The sequence below is a fragment of the Urocampus carinirostris genome, chromosome 8 (genome assembly GCF_059441175.1).
Source record: "Urocampus carinirostris isolate Australia breed hairy pipefish chromosome 8, RoL_Ucar_1.0, whole genome shotgun sequence".
NCBI lineage: Eukaryota > Metazoa > Chordata > Actinopteri > Syngnathiformes > Syngnathidae > Urocampus > Urocampus carinirostris.
Genome location: NC_142356.1, coordinates 30648482 through 30666510, shown reverse-complemented (window position 1 = coordinate 30666510; position 18029 = coordinate 30648482). Strand labels below are relative to the sequence as shown.

Below are 18029 nucleotides of genomic sequence, written 5' to 3'. Positions count from 1 at the left end.
CGTACGGTCAGCAAGGTGAAAATAGAAATAAAAATGAAATGTTCTCACCAAGTCTGAGTGTCGCTTGTGTCAGAGCAGGCTCATTTGTGTTTTTTCTTTCTCCATCTATGCGACTTAAGTGAGTGATTGTTGACAAACCTGTTTTTATTTTGTACTTTCCACATCCTTATTCGTCATTTGCCCCATTCTTTTGGATCCAAGTCAAAAGTACATGCCTTCGGTGTGTCTGAGATCTCAGAACGATCTAATGAACACGACTGATGACATTTAACGAATGCAAAACGAGTTTTCTCGGCAGTCGGTGCTTAAACTTTCATGGAAGTAGCACACTTAGTTGCTTACTTGCTATTCTGCAGACTTTTGCAAGTGACAAATATGTTCTAGTGACCGTGTAGTTACCCTATACCAGGGATTGGCAACCTAAAATGTTGAAAGAGCCATTTTGGACCAAAAGATAAATCAATAAAAACTATGTGTGGAGCCACATTAAATTAAAAGCTTTATATTAGCATTTATATGGAAGGCAACATATACTGTTATACATAAAAACACTTCTACTGCTACCTGTATCCACGGAAACCAGTACTGTTTAACGTTAAGAGTGGGCGCCGCTAGGCTGCACTTGGCACACCACAGAAAATGGTGAACAGAGTATTTCTGTTGAGGACTTCTATTACAATGAAACAAAATAAGAAATGAACAGAATATTCTGGGCTTGTGAACAGGACAAAGTCCTTTATAAACAAGCAGTGACAAAACGGCTGATCACTGTTTGCAGTAAAGACAAAAAAATCAAATTTAACTGAAATTGGATTATCCCAGACGAAGTAACAGACCTTTGTTAAAACTGGATCTAACTGGAATATACAAGTTGTATGATAAGTTTGGGAATGGATACAAGTGAACACAAGAAGTAAATGCTTCATTCAAATATATGGATAAACATATGGTATGTTTATTACAACTAAATGAATATTGTTACAATGAAATCAATGATGTTATGATTGAATAAAACAATTAAAATAACTGGAAAACTAATGCCATAATGACTACATATTCGGTGACACATTTAAGAATGTAACATGACTTTTGGAGGCAAAATGGAACAAACTGTAAATTTCAACTAAGCCAGTCCTATAAATAACAACAAGGATTTGCTTAAAACACTAGCTAAATTAGGATTTAGGAAAAAAACAATAAAAGATCTAATGTAATTTACAGTTACATACATTCATTGAATATCTGAAATTGTGATGTATAAGAAAGGTCACATTTTTTTTCCTTCGGTTTATCTCCATTTTCGCTCTGCTCGTTTGCGTTTCTGTTGTGCCAATCTCCTCCAGCCATTCAAGTCTCATTCAGGATTGTCCCATTGTTTCAATCATTTCATTTTGTTTTTGTCCCAGGTTGTTTTTACCCCGTGCCCACATATTGTCATCACTGCGTTTGTCAAATTGTGTTTATTTTTTTACATCACCCTGATATGTCTTCTACTGTTCGAAGATAGCTGGGATGGGCTCCGGCACCCCCTGTGATCCTAGTGACGATAAACAATGCAGATAATGAAAGGATGGATGAATTTTCGAAAAGGCTTTGATCCCTCTATGCTTTTTTAAGAAAAAAACTCTAAATTCTGCTTTTCTGCCTTGTAACCCCGCATTTGGGTCCTCCAGGTCAGAGAGGAATTGCAGGGAACGAAGATTGCGCAAGGCACTAAAAATTCATTTACTAAAAAAAACATATATATATTAACCAGGTAATGGGTTATTATTTCAAATATCTGCTAAACAAACACACAAATGAGAAAAGATCTTAAATAAACAAAAAGACACAGCTCAACAAGGGGAAAAGTGGCTGAATGGAGCTAATTGGTTTACATATTAACATAATACAGAAAATAGGACAGGATGTGAAGCGTATTGGGAAGTGAGGACATAAAACAAAATAAAGCTTAATGTAGAATATATTATCAAACCCTTAATTCTGATTAAAGGGTTTGGTTAATGGGAAAATTATCCTGTGTTTAATCCAGCATGACTTTATCTGTTTTTGATTTGTGGTAAGCGTACGTGCTGTTGATTTCTCTTTTTTTTATTGGCAAGATCCTGTTTGTTGGGATTTTTTTAGACAGCTCCAGTCAATAGCAGGTTCAAGTTATGTTACAGATCAAATGGTGCCATTGTATTGCTTAAAGGGACAGTCATGCATTATTTTGTGCACCCTAGTGGTAAAAAAAATAGGGAAAATAAACATTTGGTTTTAAATAATAAGCAAAAATTACATAAACTATGATGAATGTGCTTTTTGTAAAAAACTCTAAGGTTGAGAAGAAATACCTTGTGAAAGGCTGGAAAAAATATGAGAAGAAAATGGTTCAGTTTGGTCCCTATGAGTCTTCATAGTTTATTTTCATCCTTGTGTTTGTTAGCACTCGTTTTTGGTTGCACTACAACAGGCATGTCCAAAGTCCAGCCAGAGGCCAGTTACAGCCTGTGATCAAATTCCTACTGGCCCGCGGCCTGTGTCATAACATTAATAACATTATTAACATTAATTATAAATCACCAGTTCACTAGAGGATGCCCCTTGGCAACCTTGCCCCTGGCTTTCTCTGAGAATGTAAGCCTACCCCATTTCAACATGGCGACTTTATATTAGGAAAGGAAAGTTGACTGTGAGGGCCGCTGCTTCCAGGAGAAGAGGAAATTGAAATATTATTTCCACCAGAATCCAAAACAACTGCGTCTGCCTAATTTGCCAAGAGACTGTGGTTGTTTTCAAAAGCAATATATAAAAAAAATAATAATAATCACCATCATAATAATATCAAGAGGCACTGTCAGGAGAAACATGCCAAAAACATAAGGCTAACTGGAAGCGAACTTTGTTAAAAGGTGAAGCAACTGGAAGCTGTTTTAACGGCGTTTTCACAGGATCCTGCGGGTCAAATGAAAATGTTACAAATGCAAGCTAAAAGGTGGCGACCTTGATTGGCAAGAACTGCAAACCTTTCACTGAGGGTGAATTTATTAAAACGCGTTCAAAGAATGCCAGGCTGAATAGTCAGCCCTCATACATTTTTCGCTTACCAAATCTGGCTCGCTTTCTAAAATGTTTAGACGTCCCTGCACTACACAATACTGCGATATCTAGTGGTCAAATATTACAGACTGGCCCCTTGAAGATGCTTGATAATTATGTGCAACGTCTTTTACGTAGTTGCTTGCTGCTGTGTAATTCATGTAACTTTTGTTTGCAGAGAAAAAAATACTTTTACTAGTACCGGTTCTATAAGATGACAGCAAAATTACATTATGGAAATATTTTTCTGAAAATAAAAAAACAATAGGCCTCGTTGTGGTTGGGTTAATGACACAGTGAAAACAAAACACTCCCCAAATGTTAACCCATGCTATTCTTTAAAATGAAATATGTTGTTAACATTGGTCTGACCTGACATCAAATGGATGTAGGTGGCCACTAAACACGTTCCTCTGAGTTATTTTTACTTTTCAATCACACGCTTAAAATAATTTCCGGTTGAGTGTGTTCCAAAATGGGAAAGGTTGGCAAATGAAAAACTTTTTAATTTGTTGAGTGCAACAAAAGCATTTTAAGGTGAGGCGTGTGATGCCGCAACAAAAAAAAGCACCTTTTGAATTTACCATTGACAAACCGAAATTCTTGAAGGATGTTGACGATAGTGACTTTCAGAGTCCATCAGTCTTTATAAATTCCTCGAGATTCCTCAAACAAGTTTAAAGCTTGATGTGTCATGAAGATATCATACGCGTTGGAAAATCAAATGTTGATCAAAACACACGCATGCGCACACCACAAGTTGGGCTTTTAAAAGAAAGACAAATTCTCAGCAGCAATGAGAATGTGAATGGATGCTAGCTTAAAGCGATTCTTAAGTGACAACCAAAAGTGAGAAATAGGAAAAGTGATATAATGTCAGCTCAGTTACACTCCTTGAAGAAGTCTGGAATTTCGAAGCACCTCTGCCCCGCCGCTCTCAACAAATACCTGGCAGGGTAGAAAGAACAACAAAGGTTAAAAGTATAGAATTTAGCCATGCTTAATTCTATTTTATACATAATACAACAATAGTGTGTATAGGTGGACAAAACGCAACGTTAGGTCATTCTGCCCTCTCCCAAAAAGAGCCCCTTTGGTAACTTTAGCTTGATTATTTTTATATATAATTATCTAACGGTATTAAAGGTGCTTTCCGGGATTTGAAACTTTCTTACACTTTGCCGCCATCTCCTGGCGTGAACTCAGGACAGCAGCCTCAGTCAGCTCATTCATCAAGTACTGAATGTGCATTTCTTGGACACGTTTGAATAGTGGTTGCCGTTTGGGCTGGATTTGAAACAAGCCTGTTCTTTTACAATCAGTATGCTACACTAAGCAAACACTGTGATGATTAGCATATACTCGTCAACCTCCCCCCATTCTCCCTAATGTGTTTCTTGTCCCCGAAAGGTATTGCTAAAGGTAAGATATAAGATAGGTGGGTGAACAATTATATAGGCTGTTTGAATTCATTTGGGCGTTTTAACGCATAATTAATAGAGAAAGTATTCTACTTTTGACTTCCTAAGGACATCTCAAACCCCACCTTTCAGGTCAACTACACGGTCTCTTGGAGACGGTTGTGGTATTAACCCTTTGGGCAGAAATTATACATGAAATGAAAAATATTTAAATAAAAACACAAAAAGGCATGAAACAGAATTCCTCCAGCTTAAAGCAAGTTAAGTTCAAGACTTCTTAAAACTTTTCAAATGTCTTTTGAAATCAAATGTAAGACCAAGTCGACAAAAAAAAAACACAATTGGAACAAACAAGACTAACAAAACACAAATATTTCTTGCTCAAAACGCATAGTGCCTCGTACACATAGCCTGGCACAGGTGGGTAGACTTAAGATATGGGTCCAACTGAAACCACATCATCGTTTTTATAGTTCGGTTATTTAGGTCACGCAATGATGCCACCAAAGTATTTTATTAATAAATTATTAAAAAAAGACAATTGATAAATGTTACTTAATGGTTTTATATATATATATGTATATATATATATATATATATATATATATATATATATATATATATATATATATATATATAAAAGTATAAAATGGTAAGTGGTCTTTTTTTTCTCTCCACAAGTCACTTAAAATATAAAAGTCTGTTTGGACTTGTAGTTGAAAGTAAAATAATAACTTTTATCAGGCAAGTAACAAGTAAGTATAGTAATTCAAAACTGCCAAGACTACCGCTTCACACATTAGACTACCACTTTTCGCCCCTTAAAAACGCCTTCCACTTTAAAAAACAAACAAACAAACAAACAAAAACAACCACTTTTTCAAATTTAAACAACAACAGCAAATCTTGACTCGAGGCTAATATTTTAGTCAAGGTCTGCTTTATCTCGAAGCAAGATGAAATCTTTGTGCATGAATAAACCGATCCAAATGATCACATTAAATTTCTCATCTCATCTCATTAGCTACACCGCTTATCCTCAGTAGGGTCGCGGGGGTGCTGGAGCCCATTCCAACAATCATCGGGCAGTGGGCAGGGGACACCCTGAACTGGTTGCCAGCCAATTGCAGGGCACACGGAGACAGACAACTCACTCGCTCATTCACACCTAGGGACAATTTAGACCGGCCAATTCACCTGAAATGCATGTTTTTGGAATATGGGAGGAAACCGGAGTGCCCGGAGGAAACCCATGCAAGCACGGGGAGAACATACAAACTCCGCACAGGAAGTCCGGAGCTGGATTTGAACCCACGCAGGAGGTTCCCAAGACATGAACTGTGCCGCACATGCGCTAACCACTGCGCCGCCGTGCTTACATTAACATTAAATTTCTGTTTTGGTCAATTTTGCCACTTCCGGTTTTACAAGCACGTGGTGTTTTTTTTACATTTAGAATTCTATGGACGGATCGTGTTGTGTTTTGTGCGTAAAAATAGAAAAAAAAATCTTTTTAATGGCAAAAGGTTGCCATGTCTGGTCATCTTAATTATTTTGCATACATCAATAGGCGTTGGGAATTCATCTCATCTCATCTCATCATCCGTACCGCTTATCCTCATTAGGGTCGCGGGGGGGCTGGAGCCCATCCCAGCCATCTCCGGGCAATGGGCAGGGGACACCCTGAACTGGTTGCCAGCCAATTGCAGGGCACACAGGGACAGACAACTCATTCGCTCATTCACACCTAGGGACAATTTGGACCAGCCAATCCACCTGAAATGCATGTTTTTGGAATGTGGGAGGAAACCGGAGTGCCCGGAGGAAACCCACGCAAGCACGGGGAGAACATACAAACTCCGCACAGGAAGTCTGGAGCTGGATTTGAACCCACGACAGGTTCCTATGACATGAACTGTGCCGCACAAGCGCTAACCACTGCGCCGCCGTGCTTACATTAACATTAAATTTCTGTTTTGGTCAATTTTGCCACTTCCGGTTTTACAAGCACGTGGTGTTTTTTTTACATTTAGAATTCTATGGACGGATCGTGTTGTGTTTTGTGCGTAAAAATAGAAAAAAAAATATTTTTAACGGCAAAAGGTTGCCATGTCTGGTCATCTTAATTATTTTGCATACATCAATAGGCGTTGGGAATTATATTTTACAAAATCAATGACGTCAAGAATGAATGTCATTTACCAAACAAAAGAGAGATTGGCATAAAAGAGGTCAACCATATCTTGTGTTCGACGTATTTGTATGTATTTTTTGCATCAAATCTGTTCCCTACTTTAAGTAATGATGACAGTAAATTATGGTGATAATGATGATGCAGATACCTGTCTGAGAGAAGAATTTCCCAAGGTTCTTAATGTACTGTATATTCCAAATATCTTGCAATTACTGTTTTCAAGTAAGGACAACCAAATAAGTCAAGTTAAGTTATGTTTATTTGTATAGTCTTTAATCACAAGAGGTCTCAAAGGGCTGTACAGAATGGACTGTAATTACACCATCCCTACTCTACAACCTACATTAGGACAAGGAAAAACTATATCTTAGGTGTGTCTGTGGGACTTTTTACGTCTTGCGCAATTTTGCCGGCATTTAATTAAGCGTCCAACCGCGCCTCCGCAGGTTCCCATGTATGGAATTAAACTAGAGTCTGAGTTTGGAATGAAGTCGGTTTTGTTGAGGCTCACTGTTTAGTAAGACAAGTTCTGCATGATTTCCAATTACACAACATACTAAACTCTGAGCGACACTGCCCTTTTGTGGTTTTAAATAGTCATTACAGGTGTAACATGTTTCGTTAACTCATTGAAAAAATACCTGTTTTAAAGGGACAGTGTCTATTATATAGCGCCTCCTAGTGATAAAAAATAAATTAACTTCAAACAACATGGAGTTAAATACTAAGTAAAAATACATAAACAATAATACAACCATGTTTTTTTTTAAATATTCAAGTTGAGAATGTTGTATTAATTTTACATAACTTGAGCCTCACCTAAAGGAGATCTTGGTGCTACGACAACCCAAAAAACTCAAAAAGGTTTGGCACAAAAAAAGAAAACAAAAATGATACGGTTTGGTCACGTTGAGACTTTGTAGTTTGTAGTCTTCCTTGTGCTTTGTCATGCCAACTTTTTGACCTTATAAAGCGCTAGATGTTATCGCGCACTCTATTCTACCCCTCTATTTCGTGGCGATAAGGGTACCATGGCGCACAGCTTGTCAGGGTTTAATGTAGCTATCACCCAAGGAAGACACGGGTGGCGCCAAAATAAGTTGCTCAAGACCCTTGTTTACACTTTGGAGCATGAGCAACGCAAAAAAACGGCAACTACAAAGGAAAAAAATGCCATCTATCAACTTTGTCCGTGAAGGACAAAAACCATTAAACACAATAACAACAAGAAGCATCTTGCTACAGAAGGCCCGATCATGGAGTTAGACCTGGGGGAAAGACTGCAATTTCCCCGTTGTCCAGACGACCCTACGGCCAGATGTGGTCATGTGGTCTGAAAAGGCAAAGAAGATCATCCTCATAGAACTGACAGTCCCATTGGGAAGAGGGTTGTGAGGAGGCGTCCGATATAAAGAGTGCCAAATATCAGGACCTCTTGCATGAATGCAGGGGCAAAGGATGGAAGGCTTGTTTGTTCCCAGTCAAGGTCAGCAGTAGAGTATTCCCCGCCCAGTCAGTGTGAGGGATGCTCACAGCCATGGGAGTGACAGGGAGGGAGAGGAAAACAGCAGCTTGCAGGATGGGGGAGGCAGCAGAAAGAGCTTCTTGCTGGTTATGGATCAGGAGGGAGGAACTTAGCTGGAAGCCGGGAGAAAAAGATGCGCAGTGACTTGACCACCACTGCCGACTCGCTAATGGAAGGGCGTTGTGGTTCATGGTCGAAACACCTGAAGATCTTGGTAAGCACCTGATGACATCAAATCTTCCTTGTTAAAGCTACATTCACCAAAGTGATTGACGTATGAGGATTTTCGGATGTATCGACCCGTGAAACATAATCCGTCAACTGAATATTACAAAAAAAACACAAAAACAAACAACATGTTCTTGCTTGAAACCAGATGTGGCGAACATTTACCAAAATGGAAAACAGATACTTTACCCATGAAACAAATAACCTGGAGCTACAACTCTTGGGAAACTGCAACATTTGTATTTTCCAGTTAAAAGTTACTTTTGCCATAATCTTTATTTCCAAATTGGATGTGTTGATCATGTGCCATTCTACTTACAGCCAGTAACCACTGCTGATGACGCAATCCAGGTCATTTGTGAGGTCGTCATCTCTGAAAGCTGAGGAGGAAAAGAGAAGGAAGAGTCAAACAAGGGGGGACAAAACTTCACTTTATAGTTTCCATACAGAAGAGTACAAAGATGCTGACGCCATATTGTCGTGTTGCCTTGCTTTTTTGAGCCAAGGCACATTTTTTTCATCAAATAAATCTCAAGGCACACCATCCATCCAAAAACATTCAAACTAGAGTTGACCAACCCAAACAAAATTATTAAAATGTAATCATTTTACATCACGGAGGCTCTCACCGCTGCAAGTGCTGTTGCAGATGTTCTCACTCCATCGGAAAGGTGACTGACAGAAGTAGCTGTCCGAAAGTTGGAAGAGGCCGTGGTAGCCCAAAGACCATTCCGTGCCAAACATCTCACTGCCGTTGCTCAAATCGTCCTCATTGGGGCTCAGTTTTTCATCGGCGATTGCCAGAGCCTCTTCATCAAACACGTTCTCCTCTTCATTCAGATGTTCCAACAGCTTCAACCAGTCCTCCAGCTTGAAGATGGAGTTGCTTTCCGCGTTTTGGAAAAGATATTCGCCGTCCTCTTCGTAGTAGTCCAGATCCAACTGGTTAAAGAATTCTTCTTCATCTACCAGGGGAAATGGTTCTTCTTCAAGGTCTTCTTCCTGTCCCAGGTCCACACCTGAATTCGTATTTTCCTGGACATTTTCCTGGTTGTCACCATTGCTACTGTTTGTGTAATTGGTCCCATTCAGTGTTTGATTCTGGTTGCTAATGTCAGTTTGGTTGCTGGGTGTTATGGAGGTAATGGTGTTGTTGCCGGAAGGAATTGAGTTGGTGTCGCGTTGCCCATAGATCTTCAGAGCACTCGTGTTGCGCTGAGACACCCTTTCCAATTGGCAGACCACTGCGACAAAAGATAAAAAAAAACGGCAATATATGTAAGAAGAGATGAACTAATAACTTATTTGATCAAAGGCAAAATCGTCTGGCATTGCCTGGAAAATACAAGATTGGATTCAGCTGCTTGGAGCGGTCAGATGGTCGGGAGATGCAGTACTCAAATTGGCTGCCAAAGGCTTTTAGGGACCCCGAGAAGACAGACCACACGAAAGCAGATGTTTATAGATTTTGTGGATATTATTGGGGGTGCTTTCACACGAAACCTAGCTAAAGACACTTGCGGAAGCCTATAAGTCACAAACACACAAATCAGGATTTCTAAAGTCTTCTAGATTTAGATTATTCATTGGAAATCAACCAGGTTACTGCTTTCAAAAATTGGAAAAGTTAACTTTAAAGGGACAATGTATTATTAGATGTCATATTGTGTAGCGCAACTGAAAACAAGTGCTAGAAAGCCAAAGGAAAAATACTAACTATGGAGACCCAAAGAGACCAAACCGCACTATTTTCATCTCATCTCATCTCATCTCATCTCATCTCATCTCATTAGCTGCACCGCTTATCCTCAGTAGGGTCGCGGGGGTGCTGGAGCCCATCCCAGCAATCATCGGGCAGTGGGCAGGGGACACCCTGAACTGGTTGCCAGCCAATCGCAGGGCACACTGGGACAGACAACTCACTCGCTCATTCCCACCTAGGGACACTTTGGACCGGCCAATTCACCTTTGGAACGTGGGAGGAAACTGGAGTGCCCGGAGGAAACCCACGCAAGCACGGGGAGAACATACAAACTCCGCACAGGAAGTCTGGAGCTGGATTTAAACCCACGCAGGAGGTTCCCATGACATGAACTGTGCCGCACATGCGCTATCCACTGCGCCGCCCATATGAGGCTTATGTAGGGTAAAACAAATGCACATTTCTCGACCTGTGAGCATTTAAAAATCATATTTTGATGATAGTTGATGTGTTTTTTTCTTGACTCCCTATTGGTGTGTGAGTGTGTGTGTGTGTGTGTGTGTGAATGGGTAAGTGTGAAGCACATTGTAAAGCGCTTTGGGAGGACTTTATTGACTTGAAAAGCGCTATATACCGGTAAATGCAGACCATTTACCATTTACCATTTGGTAATTAAATCAATATTGTTTTTGATGTAATGAATGACGTGCTTTACCACTAGGAGGCGCTAAATAATTCACTAGGTATCTTTAAGTCCACTAACCCTAAGGCTCTGTAAAAATAAATAAATGAATAAAGGAAATCGCTAAAACTGCATTAAAAAACATCTCTTTTATTGAAACCAATGAAAATCTAGCATTTTCTAAATACTACCTTAAACAGCCTTGCATAACAGACAAATAAATCATAGTAAAAGAGAAATTGTGGAAACTATGTAATGAATCGTGAAAGGGTCCCTGTGTAATATTTGACCACTAGGTGTGATGATGAAACTTTCGAGAGACTGTGACCTAACTGCACCAGTTTTTCTCCGTATTTTTTCCTCAGCCTTTCGCAACGGTTTTTTGTTTTTGGGGGGTACCTCTAGCAGCAAGATGTCAGACAATCATGTCAGCTACCTCTAGTTGAGCGCCATGTTAGGTAAAATAAATACATATTTTTCGACTTAGGAGTATTAAAAAAACACACGTGTAATTTTGCTTGTTATTCAAATCATTATTGTTTTTTTTCTCAATAAATGAAGTTGTTTTTGTTTTCTTTTACCACTGGGGGCCACTAAATTATACACCAGGGGTGTCAAACTCATTTTAACTCGGGGGCCACACGATAGAACAAACATTCTGTCGGGGGCCGGACTAGTAGATTAAAGAGAAAGAAAAAGAGAGATAAAAGAATAAGAGAAAGAGGGAGGAAAAAGGAGAGAGAAAGAGGGGGAGAGAAACAAAAGATACAAAGTCGTTTGAAAGGGAGAAAAAAAAGGAGAGGAAGAAAGAAATCCAAAGAGAAATAGAAAGACAGAAGGAGAGAAAAGAAAGCATGAAGGGTATGATGAGAGAAAGAGAAAAGGAAAAAAGGAAGTTATAGCAAAAGAGGTTAAAAGACACAGAGAGAGAAAGAGACAAAGAGCAACAAAGGAAGAGAAAAAGAGAGTGAAAGAGACAGAGACAGAGTGGGAGAAAAGGGGTGGAAAAGAAAGAGAGAGAAATAAATACAAGTACAGTGTCTTTGTGAGAGGCACCTGGCTTTGGCAACATCAAGTTGACATATTTCAACCTGCAGCTTGTTTTTCTCTTGCGCTTCTCTGAGTGTTGTCTCGCGGGCCGGATTCAATCCCTTAGCGGGCCTGATCTGGCCCGCGAGCCGCCTGTTTGACACCTGTGTCATACACTATGTCTCTTTGAGATCAGTGCTTGCCAATGTTCCCTGGCGGATAGGTGTACTGAAAGAAATTGTCAAACTTCATCAAATACATTTTTATAGTTACATTTGTAAAAAGTGTCAAATGCAAATGTTTATCTTGTGCTAAGCTCTAAATCAGTTGTCCACAACCACCAGGCCACAGACCAGTACCTGGCCGTGGATGGTTGGTTAGCGCACAGTCCCACGGTGCGGAGGTTCACGTCCAGCTACCGCAGCCGCCCCTGTGTGGAGTTTGCATGTTCTCCCCGTGACTGCATGGGTTTCTTCCGGGCACTCTGGTTTCCTCCCACATTCCCAAAAACACTGATGTCAGGTCCTAATTGTCTCTAGGTGTGAATGAATGAGTTGAATGAATGGTTGTCTGTCTCTGTGTGCTCTGCGACTGACTGGCAACCAGTACAGGGTGTCCCCTGCCCACTGCCCGAAGAAAGCTGGGATGGATTCCAGCACCCCCGCGACCCTATTGAGGATAAGCGGTGCGGAGGATGGATGGATGGATGGATAAAAACAAAAATATCTATTCAACGTTTTTTTTTTTTTTTTAATTATCTGATTTAGGTGCTAAGCAGCCTGATTGTCTGGCTGCTTAAAAAACATTTTTTTTTATATCACGTAAAGTGATATAGCATGTAAATTTCAATTATGAAAACTTAAAAATTAAAATATTTTGCTGAAGGCTTTCTATTTTAAAATGCCGTATTTATCAATTGAATGTTGGTTTTAAGGCAGTTTTTATTGATCGAATCTTTGTTTTAAGGCCTTATTGAATTGAATGTTCCTTTTTTTAATTGAATCATGGCACTCTGGGGCTTCCATAATAACAGTCTCATTGAATACACTGGAGGCTCCACAGACTCCGCCGCTATGCTGCAAGTGACACTAGCCGAGCGTGAGAGGAGTGGGAATAGATCAGTCCTAGAAATACAAACGGACTGAACCAATTTAAGCAGTGGGGTATTTCTGACGCAGCATTTTTCACGTTTTTTGTTTTGTTTTACTTTAGTATATTTATAGCTAGCATTTTTCATGATATTTAAGCCCATCCTATCTTTTATTAAGGAAAACTTTTTAAAATGCTATTTTTGGGGGGATGCTTGGGTTGAATTTGGGGATTCTTGAGCACCCCCATAAACAGGCTGGTTACGCCTATGATCTGAATCTGGTTTTTGGGATTACTTATGTGTTACTCACGTAATTGCAGGACGATATCTTTGAAGGGTTCAGTCTGATTAGTTAGAGAGACGGCCTCGTTCAATATTTCTCTCAGCTCGCATCGGGACACAATAACTCCACGACATTCCGATGCAACCAGGAGGCAAAAAATCCCAAACAGCAGGAAAGATGTTGGTCTCATGATGCCGCCTTCTGTCAACATACGCAGGGATCATCTACAGTTAAATACAATCGTGTTTTTGCATGATTTCCATCATAAATTCAGTAACAGTAATTATCGTTGAAATATAATTGTACTAACTTCTATATTTTTGGTTCTCGTAGCGTGCCGCTTTGTCACAATAATAGTCGTAAGATTCAGGGTTTAATATGGGTGGGCAGATCGACTTAAATATGGATATTATCTATACTAAGTAAGTACCTCGTTCGGATTGATACTTTTTGTCCTAGGATCGATACTTCATCAATTTCCTCAAAATGCTCCTTCTCTTTGTAGATAGCGCAGCCCTTCTCTCTCTCACACTGCACACACTGCGGCCTAGTTGTGTGACTGACAGGTTCCCTTTTAGCACCTATCCCTAGCTGGCCTGAGGTGCATTCTTCCTGCAAAGCAAAAGAAAGGGCCAAATCTACACGCTCACCCTTATCAGAAGCTAAAAATGACAGGCAAACAGGTAGCGCAACACGGGGTGGAATTTTTTTCAACCACAAAAAAGGATAATGGCAGGTGTAACTTGTGTGGTAAAGTGGTCTGTTACCTTGGCAACACCACAAATTCATATGAACACATGAGAAAAGAGAGCAATGAGCTGCAACCATAAATGTAAACATGTCACTGTTCATGAACGAAAAACATGTAAATAAGTTGTCACTACGCTAACAGAGCCAATGAGAGACAAATGATACTTCATTTGCATTGCAGACTTTATTTTCGAAATATTGTGCAATGGGAGGTATCTTATTTCTTGTTGACATTGTAATACGGTATTTGTGTTTTTTTTAGATTGCTGCTTTTATGCTCTTACTCTTGGTTTTTGTTTTGAAACACTTGTATTAGAAATATTTTTCTATTCATACATCTTTATAGTTTTAAAGTTTGCAATGCAAAGTAGTGATTTAATAAAAATACAGTAGAAACATTTTAGTGCTGTGTTAATCAAAATTAGAAACTAACTCAAGGGCATAAGTGTTCAACTTTTCAATGATCGTGTAATTTCCTTGCGAAAAGTATCGGTATGGGATTAGTATCTATCAATACTACCCTGTATTTACTACAATCCGATCAATACCAAATTTCCCTGTAGTAGTAGAAATAGAAATATATTGAATTGAGTTCTACTTAAAGAGACAGTCATCTTGTACTTTATTCAATTAAAAAGAAACTCTTTTAAAAAAAAGTTTCAAACGTGAGCTGACACAGACAAACTGTTAACTTTTGATGATAATTTAAGTTCTTAAAGGGACAGTGTGGATGATTTAGCGCCTTTTAGTTGTAAAAAAAATCATTCATTAAAAAGGTACAATGTTGCTTTTTAATAAGAATCAAAAAAACATGAACTATGATATCATTATGCATTTTTAGAAATACTCATAGGTTGAGAAATTTGCATTTACCTAGAGGGTGACATATTGTCCTCTTGCTGCTATGGGTACTTAAAAATGTCAAAAAAGCTGGGTATAAAAAAAAAAAAACAAGTGGTCAAATGGTCTATTTTGGGTGACTTTTGATTTATTCAATTTCTAGTCAAAATAGAAGCAGCAAATTCTAGGTAGGCGACAAAACATTGACGATATCGTTTGTTTTACCTGCTTGATGCATTTTTGTTTAACAATTGCATTTATTTTAATTGTATTCCAGGGGCAAAGAATAAAATTGGAACGGTATTTTAAATTTACTCTATATTTGATGATTTTGTAGTAGTTCTAAAATTGTACTCCATCCAAAATATGTTATAAGCATCATAAAAAATATGTTTTGTTAATTTTGTAATATTATCCAGTTAAATATCTTTAATAATGTAATTATTTGATAGTATTGGTATGTCGCATAAATCAGCATTTCTAAATAATCTCAAGTTAAACAAATTTATGATTAAACAAATTATTTAATGTGTTAAGTGAGATCTGCAGTAGCCAGTACATTTTACACTATAAATCACAGGCGTCAAACAGGCGGCCCGCGGGCCAGATCAGGCCCGCTAAGGGAAAGGAATCCGGCCCGCGAGACAACACTCAGAGAAGCGCAAGAGAAAAAGAAGCTGCAGGTTGAAATATGTCAACTTGATGTTGCCAAAGCCAGGTTCCTCTCACAAAGACACTGTACTTGTATTTTCTTCCCCCCCTCTCTCTCTCTCTCTCTCTCTTTTCCACCCCTTTTCTCCCTCTCTCTGTCTCTGTCTCTTTCACTCTCTGAGTCTCTATTTTTCTCTTCCTTTGTTGCTCTTTGTCTCTTTCCCTCTCTGTGTCTTTTTAACTTAATTTGCTCTAACTTCCCTTTTTCCTTTTCTCTACTTTCTCTTTCTCTCTTCCTACCCTTTGCGCTTTCTTTTCTCTCCTTCTGTCTTTCTATTTCTCTTTGGATTTCTTTCTTCTTCTCCCTTTCTTTTCCCCCTCTCTCGCGACTTTTTATCTTTTGTTTCTCACGCTCTCTCTCTCTTTTTCTTTCTTTATCCCGCCCTGTCTCCTTTTCCCTCCCTCTTTCTCTTATTTCTTTATCTCTCTTTTTCTTTCTCTTTAATCTACTAGTCCGGCCCCCGACAGAGTGTTTCTTGTATCGTGGGCTGCACAGGTTATTGCACAGACTATTATTTCATACTACTATTACACCATCCCTGATCTGAAACCAACATGAAGGCAAGGAAAAACTCAAAAACCTCAACATGAGGAAAATGAAGAAACCTTGAGAAGGGACCGCACATGTGGTAATCCCCCTTTCAGGATGACTGCAATGGATGTTGCAATTTCAAATAATACAGAGATATTGACAACAAAAAATATAGGTTATTCATATGTTAAAGAGTAGAAGTGTGTTTTAAGCTTAGATTTAAACATTTCCACTGAGGATAGCACTTGATATAATGGGTTCAACATTTTTAGTGGCTACATGCTCACAAAGAGATAGGAGATCGACTCTCCTAAGTACCAGAAAAAAATGATACCTTAGACATACAAAAAGACCAATTAGTTTCTTAAAAACTTGCCAATTAATCATCCAACATTCTTTAGGATTTAAACATTTAGTGTAGTGTGAAGCCCGACTTCCCTATTATTTCATAAACAATCAAGGAAAAAAGTCAACACAGACCTTCAAGTTGGTGGGAGCCATGAGTCAGTGCCACTTACTTTGTTCCTCATTGCCCAAAAAACATCAACAGGGATTCCCATCCTGGTCCCAAAAGTAGAATACTGCAACAGATTGGCTTCGGTGCCTCATAAGCTTCTACTTGATCACCAAATTTTTCCGCTTTTGGTTTTTGTCTAATAATTAACTTAGATTCCCGTGTTTGCCTTTAAGTAATTTAGAAAACTTGATGCATTGACTCAATTCTAACAATACAAGACAAAAGATTATTAAAGGAAAGCTGTAATGGAGAGTAAAAAGACGCTTACCTGTCACAGTACTTTTGTGAATGGCTGTCCTTGAAAGCTTTTGTACTGACTTAAATCACGGACAAACCTGTTTTGTACACCTATTGACAACATTCTTTTATGATTCAGACTTGAAGGAAATAAAAGGCAGTCTTAAAAATAACACAGTAGCCAAACAGGATGATAGAAGAAAGGACAAAAATATTTCAGCCAGTTTTTCAAGATGGGCCTTTACATTACTTCTCCTGAAAAGCCCGAATTGTCTCAAACAATGCTTTTTCAAATAACAAAAACAATCCTTTTAATAATTGATAATACACGGTTGGAAAAATGGATTGGTCTCTCAGGAGCCGTCCTCTCGTGGTTCAAATCCTACCTCTCAGATAGGACGCACTGTGTTAAATATGGTGAAACGACATCTGAGCCCTTTAATGTTACCTGTGGTGTTCCGCAGGGTTCAGTGCTCGGCCCCCTACTTTTCAACATTTACATGCTTCCATTAGGTGATATTATTCGCAAGTACAATATCAGCTTCCACTGCTACGCAGACGACACTCAACTATATCTTCCGTTGGAGGAATCTTCCACACTAAACTGTGGAAATTTGGAGGCCTGTCTCACTGAGATAAAAGAGTGGATGTCACTCAATTTCTTGCGTCTTAACTCTGAAAAGACCGAAATGTTAGTCATTGGTCCTTCTAAATGCCGGGACTTATTCTCAAAAACTGCTGTGAACATTGACAAATGTCACATCACACAGAGTGACTCAGTTAAAAATTTAGGTGTCATATTTGACCCTGATCTATCCTTTGAGATGCATGTAAAGCAAATTACTAGAACTGCCTTCTTCCATCTTCGCAACATTGCTAAAATCCGTTCAATACTGTCTCAGTCTGATGCGGAAACAATAATTCTGTCATGGACCAGAACAAGCACTCGGATCCAATAGCGTCAGTTAAAGGATTTATTTGGACAAGGTTCGGTGGAGCAGGCTTGGGACGTCGTCTCTTGGTAGCCGAAAGCCTCTTTGGACGATATGGCAACTCCGTGGTGAAAACGCGTGACGAGTAACGTAGCAGGTAAGTCGGTGGCCGGGACGGAAGAGTAGATCGTAAACTTTTAACAGACAAGGGTCAGGCAACGAGAATCAGACTTGGAATACACAAAGGGATCGTGGTACCTTGAATGTTGGAGGCT

At 39.1% G+C, this 18029-nt stretch overlaps 1 protein-coding gene across 2 annotated transcripts; it reads right to left on the bottom strand.

The window, feature by feature from the left end:
* Window positions 1-933: 933 nt before the first annotated feature.
* On the bottom strand, window positions 934-16941 carry LOC148361595 (uncharacterized). Of its 2 annotated transcripts, none has more exons than XM_088342334.1 (5): window positions 16854-16941; window positions 13263-13436; window positions 9079-9693; window positions 8769-8829; window positions 934-4029 (listed from the first exon to the last, which is right to left on the bottom strand). In XM_088342334.1, the coding sequence occupies exons 2-5, from the start codon at window positions 13423-13425 to the stop codon at window positions 3963-3965; spliced, it is 906 nt and encodes a 301-aa protein (XP_088198460.1). In that variant the 5' UTR covers window positions 13426-13436; window positions 16854-16941; the 3' UTR covers window positions 934-3962. The 2 variants fall into 2 exon arrangements, with proteins under 2 accessions (XP_088198460.1, XP_088198461.1); XM_088342335.1 differs by lacking the exon at window positions 16854-16941 and adding an exon at window positions 13666-13844.
* Between the last annotated feature and the right edge of the window lie 1088 nt (window positions 16942-18029).